This window comes from Seriola lalandi, unplaced genomic scaffold (genome assembly GCF_002814215.2).
Source record: "Seriola lalandi dorsalis isolate HSWRI2012SDOR001 ecotype SW California unplaced genomic scaffold, Sedor1 jcf7180002054795, whole genome shotgun sequence".
Taxonomy (NCBI): domain Eukaryota; kingdom Metazoa; phylum Chordata; class Actinopteri; order Carangiformes; family Carangidae; genus Seriola; species Seriola lalandi.
In genome coordinates, this window is record NW_019525348.1 from 244,227 (window position 1) to 262,238 (window position 18,012).

The window sequence follows — 18,012 nt, forward strand, 5'->3', positions numbered from 1 at the left end:
CTTTATAAATCCTATCCGTTACTGAGTAAAAATAACAATTCAACCTACAGGGGAAAAATACGCGCCAGAACCAACAGTGACTAACTTTACAAAACAACTAACTTTAAGTTGCTACTTAAACTGAACAAGAAGTTCAGTTGTTGTGAAGTTGTTGTTTTTGCACTTACATTTGTTACACTTGTTCTTTAATTAAAAACAAAATAGTTTTGGATTTCTGACCCCTTGTCCTATTTTTACTCCCCTCACACCCCTCACAAAGAAAGTAACTAAGTAACTTTTACTTAAAGTACATTTCAAATGAACTACTTTTTACTTTTACTTGAGTACATTTTCAGATGAGTACTTTTACTTCTACTTGAGTAATATTTCATCAAAGTATTGGTACTTTTACTTGATTACAAAATTTCTGTACTTTTTCCACCTCTGCTAAAGGAGCTGATGTTCACGGACGGCCGGCTGATGGAAGGACGCTCACCAAACCCATGAGCTGTTCTCTTAACAACACACACTACAGTATTATTTTCAGGGACACTGGAATGTTTGATATTGTACAGGTGTTTATTTTTGATAAATGTTAATGTCATTTACATTCCCATACAGAAATGTAATCTATGACATACAGTATGTGTCCCTATGTCAAGAGTGATGTTGCCATATATAGTCTATCACCTATAAGGGGATACATCATTATTATTATTACATATAAACATTCTCTGGATATATGAAGATATATGTTTATAACATACATGAAATACCCACAGTAACATTTGTATATCTACATATATTCAAAATGTCTTTAAATTTTATTTGGTAAAACATGTTGCAACCATATATGATATTTATTTAATTCATATATGCAAGTTTATTAAAACAAGATACATATAAAAATTTTACATTGTTGTTGTTTTTATTCATTTCTCATTAATGTTAAGCATGTCTGTTTTCCCATTCTGGGAAAGTGGTGTCAGACTTACTGTAGGCTTATGTAATATCAACATGTATTGACAGGCTTTGGGATGGATATGTATTTATGCATATGTATACAATATAAGCATACATACATAAACATATATATTGTTCCATATTGTTTCTAATAAGTTTCATATATCATTTTTACATGTTTTTATTTTATAAGTACATATATTTCATATATGGAAATTCAATATATGTACATGTATTACATTTGCGTATGGGTTGTAAATGTATTTTAATGGTATAAGCATGAACAACCAGCACAAAGTAAGGTCTCTACAGCTGCTAAAAGACTGGTTGAAGTGTAGAACAGAGGCGTCATAATTAACAGACATGACATCAATGACTCACCAAATGGAGAAAATCATATTGTAGTTGTTCTAGTGTTAGTTACACAAACCACAAACCTGCAGCCAGTGTCAGCTGGTGTGACAGAAAGAAATGATACAAATAAAAAAGTTTGGTGAAGCCTTGTCTATAAACCAGCACGACCTCAGTCACAATTCCACTGTGTGTCATGTTGCAAATGGGAACATCGTTCAGTAACTGATGTGCCCACACTGCATTTAAAGCCATGATGCACCGGACTGATGAGCTCTGGTCATCAACCTCAAGATACAATGAACACAAGGTAAATCTACATGATAGATATCCCCACTACAACACACACAACGATGCTCAGACTGGTCAAATATCAGATCTGATGTTCAGCATTTCTATGATTATTGGACTAAATTCATTTTAACAATGTGCTGTGACAACGTCCCACCCACACAGCACCATCACTGGTCACACGCCACGAGTAATAGCCTATCAACACTAAGGGCTACTGCGTACACAGATCGGCAGAGACTAGAGCAGCTCCAGTTGGCGAGCAAGATGATCAAGTTCATCTGTTGATCCAAGACACACTGAGCAAGAGAGAGAGAGAGGGAGAGAGAGAAGCAATTGCTAACTGCTAAGCTAAAGTAACTATGAAATCTGAACAGAGGGTAAAAATGTGTGGAATTAGCAAGAAAGTCGCTAAAAGGAGCAGAGAGCTCTGAGTGCTGGAGCAAAAGTAGCGTAAGTTTAAATGTGCAGCAGGAAGAGGAAGAGGTGAAACATGTGATATGGGGATAATAACAATATATGATAATGCTATTAAATTACAGAACATCTTCAGGCTGCCAGGTGTATGTGTAGGTGTATGTGTAGGTGTATGTGTAGGTGTATGTGTAGGTGTATATGTAGGTGTATGTGTAGGTGTATATGTAGGTGTATGTGTAGGTGTATATGTAGGTGTATATGTAGGTGTATGTGTAGGTGTATGTGTAGGTGTATATGTAGGTGTATGTGTAGGTGTATATGTAGGTGTAAATGCCCATTTCCAGGTGAGAACAGCACTGAAAGCAACAAGTTCATTTCCATCACACACTTTGCAAGGCAGTGTGTGATAGGAATTAACTGCAAGGCATGCATACAAAATATAAATACTAATATATATTCAGTTGTCAGTTTATTAGGAACATCTAGCTAAAACTGATGTAGTCTAATACAACGGTCCTGCAGGAGTTTTAGACAGTTATAGAATCAACTGTAGGATCATTGTGGAGGATGCAGTGTTTGGAACAGTTTTGCATTATACAGAGGTGTTTCTGTTATGTAGCCGAGATTCATTTATATAAATGGGGTGGACAAAATAGTTAACCCCTCTGCGGGTGTCCAAAGACTGAGTGTCGCAGTGTCGTTTTGTGTTGGTATATCGGTTCCAAACATCAGTTATCGTCTCCTTGATCACTAGTAATCTGTAGCGTGAGTTGACATGTACTGCTGCTCTGTTGCTACCCATCATGCTTCCCACAGCATTGGTGTTTGGTCCTGTTCTATATCACATGGTCATGCACATCTACCATCCCATGGTAGCTGAGAGAAATAAATTCAATCTGCTGATGAGGCTCATGTAATATGGTTGAATGATCAATGAACAAGCAAGTAAGTGAGCCTTGAGTTTAGACTGTCCTGTCACTATATATTATGTTTGTCTAACAACTCATTCATTTCAGTTTTGGTTTGGACTGCAACAGCAGGGTCAGTCCCATAATCTGGACTGACTGACTGACTGACTGACTGACTGACTGACTGACTGACTGACTGACTGACTGACTGACTGACTGACTGACAAGCCACAGTCTATCGAGCTGCTCTGGTTTCCGAGCTGACTGCTCAGCAACTGCAGGGAAGAGGAGGAGCACTTCCAATACACTGAGCCTCACCTCCATTACAGCAAATAAACTACTTTGATCCCATGTATCATTATTACTAAAGGAGGCAGAGGAATAACTAAACATAAGACACAGCGAGCAGAGAGAGCAGGAGAGAGGGAGAGAGAGAGAAGTCATCAGTAACGAGGCTTCGTACTAACGACTATGACCAACTCTACATATCAAACAGAGGGAGTCAGACATAAAGTCCTGCCTCTAATAAAAGTCTGTTACGTTCTGGAGTTGAAGTAAATAAAGATTAAACTATTGTGGATCCAGACGGAGGCTGTGCTCTGTGTGAGAGACTGAATATACTAGGTTTTGACTGAGTCTTGTTTTACAGTTCTACTGTAATGAAGTTCATGATATCAGTAGCCAAAACAGCAGGTACAGGGACGACCCACACAAACTTTGCAAACACTGAACAGACAAAGTATAAGCCAGGAATATAAAAACATGTTAAAACTTGCTTCACATCAAAAGCACAGCAGCAAGTTAATAATACTACTTCTGTCTGATAAGTGAAACAGGACGCCTATCCACTTATATTATATTTTGTGGGAATGTGGAAGTGGAGCGCAGTACAATAAGTGACATTCTTTACCAGAGGATGTTTGTGTTCATTACAGATGTCTTGATTTGATCTTACAATATACTAAACAATTACTGAGCGAAACCTGCTCACCCGTGATAACTGTTCACTTCTCCACATCTCCTGGTGGAGGATAATTAAATTAACTTTTGTCCTGGTTCGTGTCTAAGTGACATCTACGTTTTCCAGAAAGTCACTTTTGTGGTCAGATATTCCATGAGTAAATGCTCCATTACAGATGGGCCAGTCAGAGCCTTGGAGCAGATGCCTGTCCTGGCTCTGAACTCTCCAAACATGCCACACTCTCAGCATGCTGGCTCAAACATGCATCAGCATCTTTATACCAAAAAAACTGAGGAGGGGAAAGAAGCCAGCGCTTTGGAAAATCTGACTTAGCTCTGCAAAGTGGAGAAAAAGCTTGTCCGGTTAAACATTATGAGGAAGTACAGTGAAGAAGAGCTGCAGCTAATTGTACCGATGGTGAGGAGATAAAACCCCAAACTGTGCTGCTGATGATCAGATCCCTGCCCTGCCCTCAGCCTGAGCAGTCTGCACTCTGCCCTCCTCCCTCCCTCCCTCCCTCCCTCCCTCACAGCCCACAGATCACACACACTCGGAGTATTTCTCACAGAGCAATGAAGTCTTGTTAAGCTGCTCTGCTGTGGAATGGCTCTGACTCACTGGCTTAGCAACACTCATACACAACGCGCAAACCACAACACTCTCGGACCACATAGCTCCTTTTTTTTCATTTGATATTTGATATGAGGGATCCAGATAACAACTCTCTCTCACCTGAAACACAAACTACAGAGCTCAGTGTGTCTCTATAAAGCTCACTGAGTGGAAGTAGTTCGGGACCACTCTTCTGAGGCTCTAACACACCACCTCTTTACTATAAGTGAAGATATTCATACACTCACATTATCCTGAAGCTTATGTACATTTGAACTAGGTTGCTCTACAAGCTTTGCAAAGTTGTGTTTTAACATACAGGATTTAACGTGGACTGATCTTTGGGTGAGACCACATCTGTTTCAGCAACGTTGTCAACACCGACACCAATCCAGGACATCCAGAGCGCCAATTATACAATGACAATCGAGCAGGGTCAATTTTTTTCTCCGGGGCGACAGGGAAGCCAGTACAGTGCAGCGAACTCAGGTGTTACAGCATTTACAGTGTCTTGCTTGTTAAACTGAAGCTGTCAAATAAATGTAGTGGAGTAGAAAGTACAATATTTCCTCTCTCGTGGCTGAACAATGGTGGAGATATGATCACTCACTCAGTCAGTCAGTCACTATATGGGTGGGTATAAACTCTGGGGGCTGGGTAGGGTATAAACTCTATCCTGGTGTCAAAACGTATTTCTTCGGCTACTCTATTGTCTCACTGCTCATGACTGAACGCCAGTGTTTGCTAACATTACATCATATGTGACATTTTATATTGGCAATGAAACTACAAGTTAACACTGGAGGTGAAAGTGTGCGCTATGAGCTAGCTAACATTGAGACTGTCCTCCTGTAAAAAATAAAAACGAGCCAATAGGTGGTCTGTGCAGCAGGTTGTTATGACCCATGGTTACGTTTTGTTGCTAGGCAACATCTAGTGGTCGTAGTAATGATGACAGGAGCAAAGGGAAAATTGCGGTGACGTAGTATAAAGAGAGACAAAGTCCACGTCAGGAGGAGGTTGTGGTGGATGGATGAATGTGACACAGGAGAGCGCTGCTCCATTCCCATGTTAAAGTAGCTGTTTATGTTGTTTCTATTATCCATGACTGTTCAGCAAAATTAACCATGTTGTTATTACATTAGACGATCTTTGTTGTCATGGTTACATGACAACAAAGATCGTCTAATGTTGAGGAAGTATTTGAAGTATGTCTCTGTCTCCCGTCTGTGAGTCCATTAAAGAAGCAACACATGCAGTCACACAACCAGACATCAGCCACACATGTGTGTGTGTGTGTGTGTGTGTGTGTGTGTGTGTGTGTGTGTATGTGTGTGTGTGTGTGTGTATTCACATATTCATATTAACTTCAAAGGCCTATGAAGGGTTAGATTAGGTTTAGATTAGGTTAGAGTGAGGGGAAGGGGAATTTCTGTCATTACTTCTGTCACACTGTGACCTCACAAAACATGTTTTTGGTCATAACTCGAAAATTCATTCACTAACTAAGACACAATTTAATTCAATTGGCTATAAAGATAAAATGATGTGATGACATTTTATATCCAAAAGGTCAAAGATCAACTTCCCTGTGACATCATAATGTTCTGCAAATACGCTTCTGGTCATTATTCAACAATGTAGCTGAGGAAGGAGAGATGTGACCATATTTACTGATACCTATGAAATTACTAAAGCTCCTCTGACTTCACTGTGTCCCTGTCACTTCTGAAACTAAATCTATGGCCCTGGGCCAAAACCACCTCAATGTCTCCCAAGCTCACTGTGCCACCTCCCATATGACAAACATTTGGATGAGTTGTCTTTTGTTCATCCACTCATTCACCACTTTGAAGAATAAGCCCTATGTGATGATGCTGTTGTCATACCTTTAGAAGTCTGGTAGATCACACTTTCAGCTGGGTCACAGTTATCTGGTCACATGCAAAGCAGGTAAGGTGACACCACCACTGATGCGTACGCGGTTTAGGGAGTGAAACATATGCAAAAAGCATGCTGGGATACATTCCGGCCACAAAACACAATGGGATGAGCAGGTATAGAAAATAGATGAATGGATTTGCCTCATGTAATCTCATTCAAGTGTAATATTCAGGTTTATGAACTGTAAGACAGAGTATCATGAACACTAGTTTAAAAAAGTCTTTACACTAATCCAAGCATCAACCTCCAGGCTGAAAAATGAAGCCAACGATGAAGAACCAAAAGCTGCAGTTCCTCTAATGACCACTAGAGTCAGTCTCCATAGACTCCCATGTTAAAATGTCCAACTTTACAGCAGAAATAAACATGTTTACAGCCTGGTACAAAAACAGTATTGGTCTCTAGAGCTAATTTCCTCCTTCGTGACACCTGTTTATATAACTCATACAATTATTGCTCTTCAGAAACCTGTGGGTGACGTCACAGAGGCTACGACCATCTTTATTTAGTCTATGATCAAATCCAAAACTGCAGTGCATTATGGGACTACTTACTTTGAATTTTTATTTATTAACTTTATAGGACTACTTCACCAGCTTGAAGCTGGTTACGTGTGTGTGTGTGTGTCTGTGTGTGTGCGTGTGTGGCAATATCTTACTGGCATCTTTCACTTCCTTTGACTCAGTAGAAACTCATGTGAACTCTTGACAGAAATACTGCAAGTTCTGGCTAGTGACATCCTGTCAGGAGACACACACACACTCTCACTCTCTCTCTCTCTCTCTCTCTCTCTCTCTCTCTCCCACACCCACATGCTGCCTACGGAATTATTGGGTCATATTGAAAAAGATTTTTCATAAATTGGTGTAGAGATAAACCCAAAACCAGAACAGCTTAAATTGCCTGTGTTTTTAATGAAAACTGTGCTTGTGTGTGTGTGTGTGTGTGTGCGTGTGTGTGTGTGTGTGTGTGTGCGTGGTGTGTGTGTGTGTGTGTGTGTGTGTGTGTGTGACTGTCTGATTTAGGAGGTTTTGGCCTGTATCAGAGAGGGAGATTAGTAGACAGGCAGTTAGCTTTGAGCTTGCCTGTACAACAGTGTAACCTACGCTGCGGTGCTGCACAGCTCTCCTGCTCCAGGCAGCTCAGTGAATTTAAACAGTCTGGCAACTGACCAGTCAAATCACTAGAAAATAAATGTATCATTTCCACAGGATCCTGCAGTGTTATTAAGTTACACACCAGATATAAGAAGCGTTTGCAGCAGAAGCATTTGCATTAATGTTGCATGTTAGCTAAAGGTGCTAAATTACTTATATTTCCGCTGGATCCCTGAAGGTGGTTCATACAGCTACACACAGCAGTCAGTGCATTCAAAATTGACCGGACACAGTGCTGATGAAATAGCTTCCACATTGAGAATAACATAGGGCAATTAATTTTCAGTGGAAGCGAATGGAATTGCTCAACACCACAATAATCACTCACCCACAGCCAGAGCAGGCAACAACTGTGTGAAATAACCACCACTTCATTATTGTCTGTCTTTATAACAGGAGGAAAGGTTACACTAATAATATAACTGAATATAGTAATCATCTTTTCTTCCTCAGAAACATTTCCACAACTTGTTTGTGTAATTGCCCCGTATTAACCTGCACGTAGTCTTAGGTCAGACAGGGACTTGACCTTTGTCAAGATGTGAGACTAAAGGGGGCGGAGCTTCTGCTGTCAGAAACACCACAGCTCTGTAACAACCTGCCTGATGAATTTAGACTCACAAAATCAGAATCTTCTTCTAAAAACACATTTCTGTCACAAAGCTTTTGAATAATCTATTCCAAACATTTAACGTATTTTTACATTGTTTATTTGTCTTTCTATTTTTATTGTATTTTTCATCTTGAGTCTGTTCGCATGTGTTTGCTGTTTGATTTGTTATTTTATCCTTGTGAAGCACTTTGTAATCTAAGATTTTGATAAGTGCTTTATAAATAAACTTCATTATTATTATTATTATTATAAAATCGGATTTTTTGCCACAGAGCAACATGGACAAAACTGCTGTGGAGAGGAAACCAGTCTATAAAGCTGTGGCAGAGCAGGTCTTAGTGCCAGGCTGTCCCAGTGGCCACCTGTAGCACAATCCCTGCAGCCCAGAAAGTGTTTTCCTGACAGACTGGCCTGATCATTTATAGAATAAGGTGACCAGGCGTTCCCGTTTTCGGTGGCCTGTCCCCGGCTGGAAATGTCCACATTTTTAACTGTAAAAACTGTAAAAACAGACCAGAGAGAAACATCTGGCAGCAGAACAGACAAGCAGAGGGGGAGGACTGCTCGCTATAGCAGCTTCATATCACTCTTCTTCTACTACTGCTCGTTTGTTCATCTAGTTTTAGAGAAAGCTGCTGAGTAAAACTAGCAAGTGTCAAGTGAATTAACAACAAACGTCTCTTCAAGCCAGGAGGTAACCCAGCATTAGAATCAGGGGTGGGGCTACAGGACAGAGGAATCACACTACTAAGTGATAGGTAGCTGATTTATAGGCAAACGATCTACTTGAATAGAGGCTACAATGCTATCTACAAATATACTGCATCATTTTCAGTTTAACATATTTAACGTGGTATTATGGTTTATCAGGTGCTGAGGGCTAATGTGACTTCTTTTACAAATTACAGATGGGGAATATGGCTGGGCCAGAAAATACATTTAGTCACAAGATTTTTTTTTTTTTTTAAACATTGTATATTTGTATGATATATTGACCAGTGAACTGGAAATGTTCTTGGATTTCATTTCAGAACAAACAAACATCACACAAGGTCAGTTACTGACATGTTCTCAGTGTGACTGCACCTTTAAGTCTACCTCATGAATACAGTCATTACAGGAGTCATCACACAAATTCAACCAGGAACGCTACAGTCAGATATCAAGGGGGGGCAAGACAAACGCATGGTGGTCCTGATCTTGTTGTTGACTTGACTAGTGATTCTGATGTGGCTGAGAACACCACAGAAGAAGACTGGCAGGATGACAGGTCACAGTGCCCCCATTTTCACAAGTAACTTGTAAAGTTTCACATTCTCTTAATCCGTACCAAACCTCACTCAAATATCAGTGAGTTTAGGATTTCTTTGCTCCCCAGCTAACGCGCTTACTTGTTAGAAAATAAATAGATCACCTGTTAAATAAGTTTGGAGTCACACTTTCATTCGGCTAACAAAACAAACCCCAAATCATTGATTACTGATCAGTTTCATTTCATTTCTTTCCACAGCCTCCCTCTCTCTCTGCACTGTCGCATACCTCAACAGCGTAACACCACAGGAGCAGACACCAACACCTTTTCCAAACAGGGCTGAGATTTCAGTTTAAAACTAAACGTGTGTAGTTAAGAAAACCTGCAGACCATCTTCATATCAGAAAGCAGACGCCACACAAACACTGGGAAACTGTTTAAAGCTGGTGCTGTAAAGTTATTACAGCTTTCCCTCCAGCTGCTTTACCAGTTACCACCCAGTGCGTGTCGAGTTTCAGAGCTCGTGTCAACGTAGACGGTGGCAAACGTGAAACTTTGTTGTGACACATGTTGATCGTTACAGTTGGTTTTACATATAAAAGTGTGAGTTGTTACCTGTTAACAGCGCGGTGGGCAGCAGAAAGCAGTAGAAGAGCCACACAATCACCTGGAGATCCATGCTGATCGATTCTCACTCCGCGATGATCAACAACCATTTATCAATAACTACCATCGATCACAGCAGATCAACGCTGCTTCTGCTCATTTGAACGGCTTCATTGGTGTTGATTGATTAAAAGTGACATGGTAATGAATAGGCCATTATTCCGATGCGCGCTCATGATCTCCCATCAGAAAGACACACAAAAAAAAAAAAGTGTGGGAAGTCTTCAGGTTCAAAACAAAAGTTCCCGATCAATCGATTGTATTGATCTTGTGTTGTAGCTCCAGGCTGACTCGCTCAGCGGCACGTCGACTCGTTTTCAGTGATGTCGGTGAGGAAGAAAAAAGTTGGGCAGCATGCGTTCCTCCGGAGGGGCCCAGTCTAACAGTGTTGTAGGTGGAAAATGTGATTCACAGGCTGCTCGGTCTGAAGGGCGTTCATATAGAGGAGCTATTCTCCAGTGAGCTGCAGCTGCCGCTTCTGCTGGTCACCTCCCTGCTGCAAATAGCAAATATGACTCTGACTCCCAGCTCAGTCAGCACTGCTTCACAGCTCGGTTTAATTACACAGCCTTTTGGTATAAAACTTCACCACCAGTAAATGCATCTAAACGCATCCAAACACAGTCAGGTGTGTCGTTGCTGGTGTTATTGCGTTGCTTTTTCAAGATGTTGTGCTTCTTTACAGACGGGAACTTTCTGACATGACCACGTCAGTCTCACTGACGTTGGTAGTTAGTGGGTCTTTCTTGAAGACCGTTGAGGACATGCTGTATCTGCTGCCATGGCACGCAGAGATATAAATGGTATTGTGTGCGTCGGTGGCGCCCCCTGGCGTACACACAAACCCTGTGACCCCTGTGTGAGTGTGACAGGGGGCCCAGTCAGAGGGCTTCCTCTCTTAGTGCAGCAGATAACTTCAATTATCTTCAAAATTTGGATACAAGCACCAAAATTGTTGTGTTTATCTCTCTGGAAAATCCCATTAGCCACTTGAAATTTCAAGATGGCCGCCACATCAGCCGTAGGAAACATAGGCTGTGTCCGAAATCACTCACTAATCCAAATATGTCAACTATATAGTGAGTTTGCCATTTTGTAGTGCTGTCTGAATGTATAGTGAGAATTATTACCTGTATTGTTGACTCATAGTATCCCATAATGCATCAGGAAAACTAGTAGTGCCTTTCATATTTAGATCGGTGTGTTTCCTTTCCTTACTCTCTGTATTTAAGGGGCCTGTCCCCTAAGTTTACTGAGAGCCCCTGAATGGGAAGTGTATAAATAGATCAAGAAAGTATAAACGCTGAGTACTCAAAGGTAAAGGTACTTACTACAATGAGGATATTTCTGTGTTAATGAGGAAGTAGTTTCTTGTTGGTGGTGATCCAGTCAGGCTATCTGGCTGAGATCAAACTACTGCATGTTGGCTGGGAAGTTTAAGATCTATCTAAGTATCATAATCTGCTTCTTTAATTCATTCATTCTTTTATCATTCATTTAGTAGAATCAATATGTAAAATAACTTGCTGACAGAAGATCAGACACCAGTCGAGTACACAAGAGCTTTCTGACAGCTCGTTGTCACGGCAGGATCCCATCAGAAGCTCTGTCTCTGTGTCATTGATCATGAACTGTGAGGGTAGGTGATGATTATCAAAAATGATCAATTATGTCCCTAATTTCTTTCCACAGGGATTCAGTTTGAACCTAAAGTTATTACACCAGAAGAGAATTCATTTGAAATGTCATGATAAACTCTACAGGAGTTCATTCATGTTTTTTAGATTACTGTAATGAGTCAACTCAAGATTGTTAAAATCCAACATCTTAGATTACATTATGTTTACAGAGGGTATTAAGATGGCGTGACCTAATGAAGTCATTCTAAAGGCTGTTTTGAGTGAGTTGAGTGAGGGACTCCTCAGACTGGGTTTCTATTTATTACATTATCCATCACATCTGTTATATCTCAAGTCATTCATCTGTTGATATACTGTATATACTGTCACCATATGATCATATTACACCCATTTTAGCCTCCTTATGTTGGCTACCCGTGTTTTTTGGGATCGATTTTAAAATACTTTTAAATACATATATATTACATATATATATATATATACATATATATACATATATATTTAAATACAAAACTCTGCTATATTCCCCAAAGTCTCAGCTAAACAAAGGGGCATTTGCTATTAGAACCCCCAGACTTTGGAGTATCCTGCCCGAGGAGATCGTTGCCCCGGTTTAAAATACTACTCAAAACATATACTTGTAGAAAGCAGCTTTTAATTCTTGATTTCAATGCTTTTATCTTTTTTTTCATTTTTACTTTTAGTCTTATTCTTTTGTCTGATTTATTGATTTCATTGTTTTAACACACAAATGTATTTGTTATACTTGCCTTGGTAATTGATACGTTGCCTCTTTTCTGTCTTTTATTGCTTTGTTTTGTTTTATGTTTATACAGTACTCTGTAACTCTGTTTTGAAAAGTGCTCTATAAATAAAGTTATTTTTATTATTATTACTATTGTTGTTTTTATTATTATTATTATTATCATTATTGTTATTTTTAGTAGTATTATTATATGTAATACACTGTAAATTATTCATGTTTTAAACATGTATGAACAGTTCAGACCCCACTTGTGTATTAGAGAATTTTCCTATCTATGCATCTACATGTTTATTTTTATACTGGGATAATAAGGGATGGATCTGTGTCGCCATAGAAACACGTATTTCAGAAAAAATAATCAAAGAACCAATCAGTAATTAATCAAATTAATCAAACCATCAAACCAAAAACAGGGCAGATGTTCACTGGGATTTCCAGTAACACAGCAAACGAGTGTTACTTTAAGAATTGCCCCATTCATCAACACGTCCCATCCTTCTTTTATCATCCTATCACGTGTACCGGATGGGGCGTGGCTTTGTTGGTTTCGCGCGAAACTTCTTTTCTTCTTCCTGTGAACGTTTCCAGAGAGTTGTTGTGGATGGACGGTATTTAAATATCTTTAGCGTCCTCGTTGTGCAGCTCAGTGGTGCACTTTTACCTTTACGACTACGGTGGACACGTCCGGTAGCAGCAACATGTCTCAGGCCCGAGTTACTGATTTCTTTTCCCAGAAAAAGAAAGGCATCGGCGGCCCGGTGAAACCAGCCAAGCAGCGCAGCCGCGGCTCTGGAGGGACCAGCACTAGAGTCACCGGCACACGGTCAAGATCCGCTAAAAACAAAGACGTTTGTTCGTCTCATGTCCACGAAGAGTTTCTCCGAGTTATTGACGAGGCAGCGGGGTTAAGCGATGGACAATCTTCATTCACCAACACCACCAAAGTTCTCCCCTCCAGCCCCCGGACACCAAAGCGGAGCTCGGCAGAGTTTGATCTCGGGGCTCCCGTGCCTTCAGCCACCGCCGACCACAGCACGGCCAAGAAGAGACGTCAGGCGGAGGAGGTCAGAGACACTAAAGCTAACTTCCCGGAGAAAACAACAAGGAGGGCGGCCAGGAAGAAACTGGTCCTCCCTCAGGACGCACCACAGGTAATGTTGGTCTGGTTGGGAGAGATGTGTGTTGTGGCAGTGCCTCACTCAGGTTAATGTTTTGATTCAAACAAAGATGGCGGCCAGAATACACAGTTTATTTACTAGTTTGGTTGCCTGCGAAACTTTAAGCAATGACCTGGTTTTCTGCTTAACTAGTCACGCATCTTATAGAATCTGACTTATATCTAACTAAAATTGCGTGTTTTGTTATCTTAAGCATAGTGCTTAAGATTTTAATCCTTCATGTCTGTATGGAACACATCATGTCAGCACTGACAGTGCTGGTGGACTGTGAACTCATGGATTTAATAACTGGATGAACCTTCAGCGGCAGCAAAAACCTCAGCCAAGCTCTTTCAGTAGCTGCTGATCCGAGCTGCTCAAAGACCAGGACCGTTCTCCCCACAGATCCGCTTCAGCTCAGACACATTCTGATGGCGTATGAACAAGTCTCTGAGCTCCTTCCTCAGCATCTCTACATTATCCCGTTAGAGACTTTGGTGGACTTGATTTCATTTTACCCTCTGTGAGGCATCAAACACCTGGACCATGATGCTCCCTCCACCCTGCTTCACCCGCGGGAGGATTTTGTCTTGTTGCTATGCAGAGAGCCTTTTTACACCACACACAGTGTGACAGGTTCTGTGTGTTGTGGAGAGTTTAGCTGCCCTAGAACACACGCTGATGTTTTTCTTCTTCTATGGTTTCCTGCCATGGACACCATGCCTGTTCACTGACTTATGTATCATTAACAGAGGTGATTTTAACCTTTGGCTGTTAGCCTGAGCTGCTTTTTTTTTTTTTTTTTTTTTCACCCCATTTATCATCTGTGTTGAGCTTTTGGAGAGTAGCCACAGAACTAAATCATCTCCATTATAGTCATTTTGTCTAATGAAGACCTAAACTCTTCCAGCTGTGACTTCCAGCTCTATGCTTCTTGATACTCAGTCTTCTGAGGTCTTCATTGTGATGCCTGGTTCACATCAGATGATCAAACTCAAAATGTTGAAGTGTTTTTTTGTCAGTCAGAGTCAGAGTCCCTCTAACCCACAGCTCCAGGTTGCTAACTCTTGACTTCCTGATAAGCTTTTGTTAATTTTTTATTAAGTCATCTTGACAAAACAAACAAACAAAAAAAGAATAGAGCGTGTATGCATAGACATACGTATTTCTAAGATAATTTAATGTTTAATAGTTAAACATAGGAGACATTTGTGGTATATTGTACCTATCTATAAAATTAACTACTGTGCAAGTGGAAATCATGTACAAGTATACATGTATATATTGTATACCTTAGCTTGCGACATGGGTACAGGTTAATACATACCTGCATCATCTTTATTCATATGCATCCTTATGTGAATATACAGCCAAGTACATATGCATGCACATGCATGAACACAAGTAAATGCCAACAGTTAGGAATAATTCCTTCCCTAGTGAGCGATCTAAAGCCCCACCCCTCCCACCCCAAACCCAGTTCTTCCCCTTCTTCTGGCAAGAGATTCAACAACTAAGACTTCAGCTTCAGACCAAGATCCTAAAGTCTTCCCTTTGGCACCATGAGACCACGCAATGAAAAGCTGTAATATTGGAATATGTAATAGCAGGTACCACCAGTGATTTAGTGACGATGCGTGTGGTGGTGGTTTCCACCGTACATCCAGGATTTTCTTTGTAGCAGTGCGGCCAGATTCTTTTCACGTGGACAGACGTGGGTACCTGAGAATTGTCATTTAGCAAACACAGGGAGAGACAACATGGAATCTCCATATTGAGAGTTTCTGATAGTGATTTAATAACTTGTAACCAATCCAACCTGCACTGTGAATGTTTGAATGATGTTTTAAATGCGGACAAGAACATTACGATGATGTGTGTGTTATTAGTTGAAATACATTGTTTGCTCATATTTTCAGAAAAATTTACACGTAAATGCAGATGATTCCATCACTTCTTCTTGCCACTGTATACAGTCACGTTGTACATGTGAAACACTCATGACGGTTGAAGTTTGAGTAAAATCTCTCTTGTGTGTGTGTGTGTGTGTGTCCAGGCCTCAGTCCAGCCTCCTCCCAGTGAAGCGACCCAGCAGCCCTCAGCTCCAGCAGCTCCTGTGTCTGCACAGAAAGCTGAGAACCATGCAGAGGTCATCAGTAAGAAGACTGCAGGACAGCCCAACAAGGTAACACAGTGTGTCTGGATTTACTGTTACACAGAGTGTGTAGTTCTCCAGGAGGCTAGCACCGTTGCTCCATACAGATGGTGTTGCAAAATGCTAGCACCAGCACATGTATGTGCTAATCATGGTGTAACTGTGAGGTGGCAGTCTGTGGCTGTGGAAAGTTTTTTTTTTTTTTTTTTTTATGCTATTCTATGACAGTATTAGGGCCACATTGAGGGGAAAAAAAAGAATCTGAGATTTTGAAAATGAAGTCATTATATAATTATCATATAATTAGACATGTAAAATTTCAAGAGGAAAAAATATATAATTTTTAGGAATATTACAACAACCAATCAAACAGGTGAAAGGACAGTCAGTGGCCGCCTGAGCTGCGTCTGACAGCTGCTGTTTGTCGAACAATAGAACAGACTTGCAGTACTTATGAGCAGGATACATTAATTCCTGGTTTGGCTTTGTACATGGACTCAGTTGACAGTAAGAAAATATGGAATATAGCCTCACTTATCCTTGATTTCATCATCATGCCCCCCTTTCTCTGCCAGGCACTGTGTAAAGACGACATCGCAGCCCTAAAGTCTCGCCTCCAGAGGATCAAGAAACACGCAGAGGAAAAAATCAGCAGTGCTTCAGTTTCCGCTGCTTCCTCCTGCTCCTCTCCATCTTCTCCAGCACCTGACAATGCTAACCCACCTGTACCCAAAGCTGCCACACCCCCCACCTCTGACGCCAAGGCCCTCAAGCTCACTGTAGCACGAGCCAAAGAGCTCGCAGCTAAAGCTCAGAGGAGAAACAAGGAGAGAGAGGCCAAGGAGAGCAAGCAGAGCGACACACCGCCCCCGGACAGGTGAGCACGAACACACACAACACACAGTCTGTACTTCACCCTCACTTCCTGCTCACTGAGTCCAAACCAGAAGACAAAGTGTTTTTTTTTTTCCCCCTTCTCTTGACCCTCAGCACTGAGCAGCCAGCGTACCAGCGGTACCACACCCTCGCCCAGGCAGCCCCCCCGGGCCTCTCCCTGCCTTACCAGTACAAGCTGCTGGCTGAGATGTTCAGGAGTATGGACACTGTGGTCGCCATGCTGTACAACCGCTGTGAGACGGCCACATTCGCCAAGGTCAAGCAGGGAGTTCAGGACATGATGCACAAGTAGGTGGAAGTAATGAGGGAAGCTCTATCATATTGTTTTCAGGTTGTCCGTCCCATTCTCGTGGACACAGCATCTCAGTGACACTTATAGCCACGACTCAAGACATCACAGCATTATGACGAAATTTCACACAAACGGTTGATTTTTTTTCTATGAATCTGGATAAACAGGGATGTAACCTGAAACTAGTGTGAGTGGAGGAGGCAGACAACCACCAGGAGAGGATTGTAGTTCAGATTTAAATGAGGATGAGTCACAAGGAATCAGTTAAAGCTAGAATAAAACTCTGATAGAAGCGTTTCTAATATTGCTGCTACAGAAAGTGGTATATGTTATGATAGTTCCATCATTATACCTGATGATGTACGGGCAGGAAAGAGTGCTGTTGACACACGTCTGTTTAAACACTGCACGGCTCTCCACAGCTGGACTTGACAGAAGCTCATGTTGGCCTCTCTCTCTCTCTCTCTCTCTCTCTCTCAGGCGTTTTGAGGAGAGCCACGTGGGTCAGATAAAGACAGTGTTTCCTGAGGCCTACACGTTCAGACAGGAGAAGAACATCCCCACCTTCAACAGCAGCATTAAGAAGGGCAGCTACCAGCTCACCATGGAGCCCGTCATCCTCTCTGGTTAGAACACACTTCACTTCATAGACTATTTGAAATTTCTTTCAATTATTTATTTATTTCTTTTTATAAAATGTTTCCTTTATTTACTCTTGAGGGATTTTGATATGATTTTTAAATTTTATTTATATTAGTTATTACAAATTAATATTTGAATAGTGCATGTTCTATATATTTGATCGATTCCTATATTATAATTTAATTTCTATACAGAGACAGTGTTGGGGACCTGGGCATGTTCCTGCCATTTATTTAAAAAAAAAAGGGGGGGGGGGCTTGTAATCATGTTTCTATATTCATAGTTGTATCCCAAATAAAAAGATTTTATTTATATATATATATATATATATATATATATATATATATAT

General features: G+C 40.9%; 2 protein-coding genes across 3 annotated transcripts in view; one reads left to right on the plus strand and one right to left on the minus strand.

The window, feature by feature from the left end:
- Positions 1-10,598, minus strand: part of piezo1 (piezo type mechanosensitive ion channel component 1 (Er blood group)) — a 96,596-nt gene extending 85,998 nt beyond the window's left edge. For both annotated transcript variants that reach the window (XM_087179139.1, XM_023425779.2), the window contains exon 1: positions 10,064-10,598. In XM_087179139.1, the coding sequence (XP_087035265.1) occupies positions 10,064-10,127 (64 nt within the window). In that variant the 5' untranslated portion in view covers positions 10,128-10,598. The remainder of the gene's footprint in view (positions 1-10,063) is intronic.
- A 2,496-nt stretch (positions 10,599-13,094) lies between these two features.
- cdt1 (chromatin licensing and DNA replication factor 1) overlaps positions 13,095-18,012 on the plus strand; it is a 6,949-nt gene continuing 2,031 nt past the window's right edge. The window contains exons 1-5 of the mRNA XM_023425743.2: positions 13,095-13,671; positions 15,734-15,862; positions 16,408-16,709; positions 16,823-17,017; positions 17,502-17,647. Of these exons, the coding sequence (XP_023281511.1) occupies positions 13,219-13,671; positions 15,734-15,862; positions 16,408-16,709; positions 16,823-17,017; positions 17,502-17,647 (1,225 nt within the window). The 5' untranslated portion in view covers positions 13,095-13,218. The remainder of the gene's footprint in view (positions 13,672-15,733; positions 15,863-16,407; positions 16,710-16,822; positions 17,018-17,501; positions 17,648-18,012) is intronic.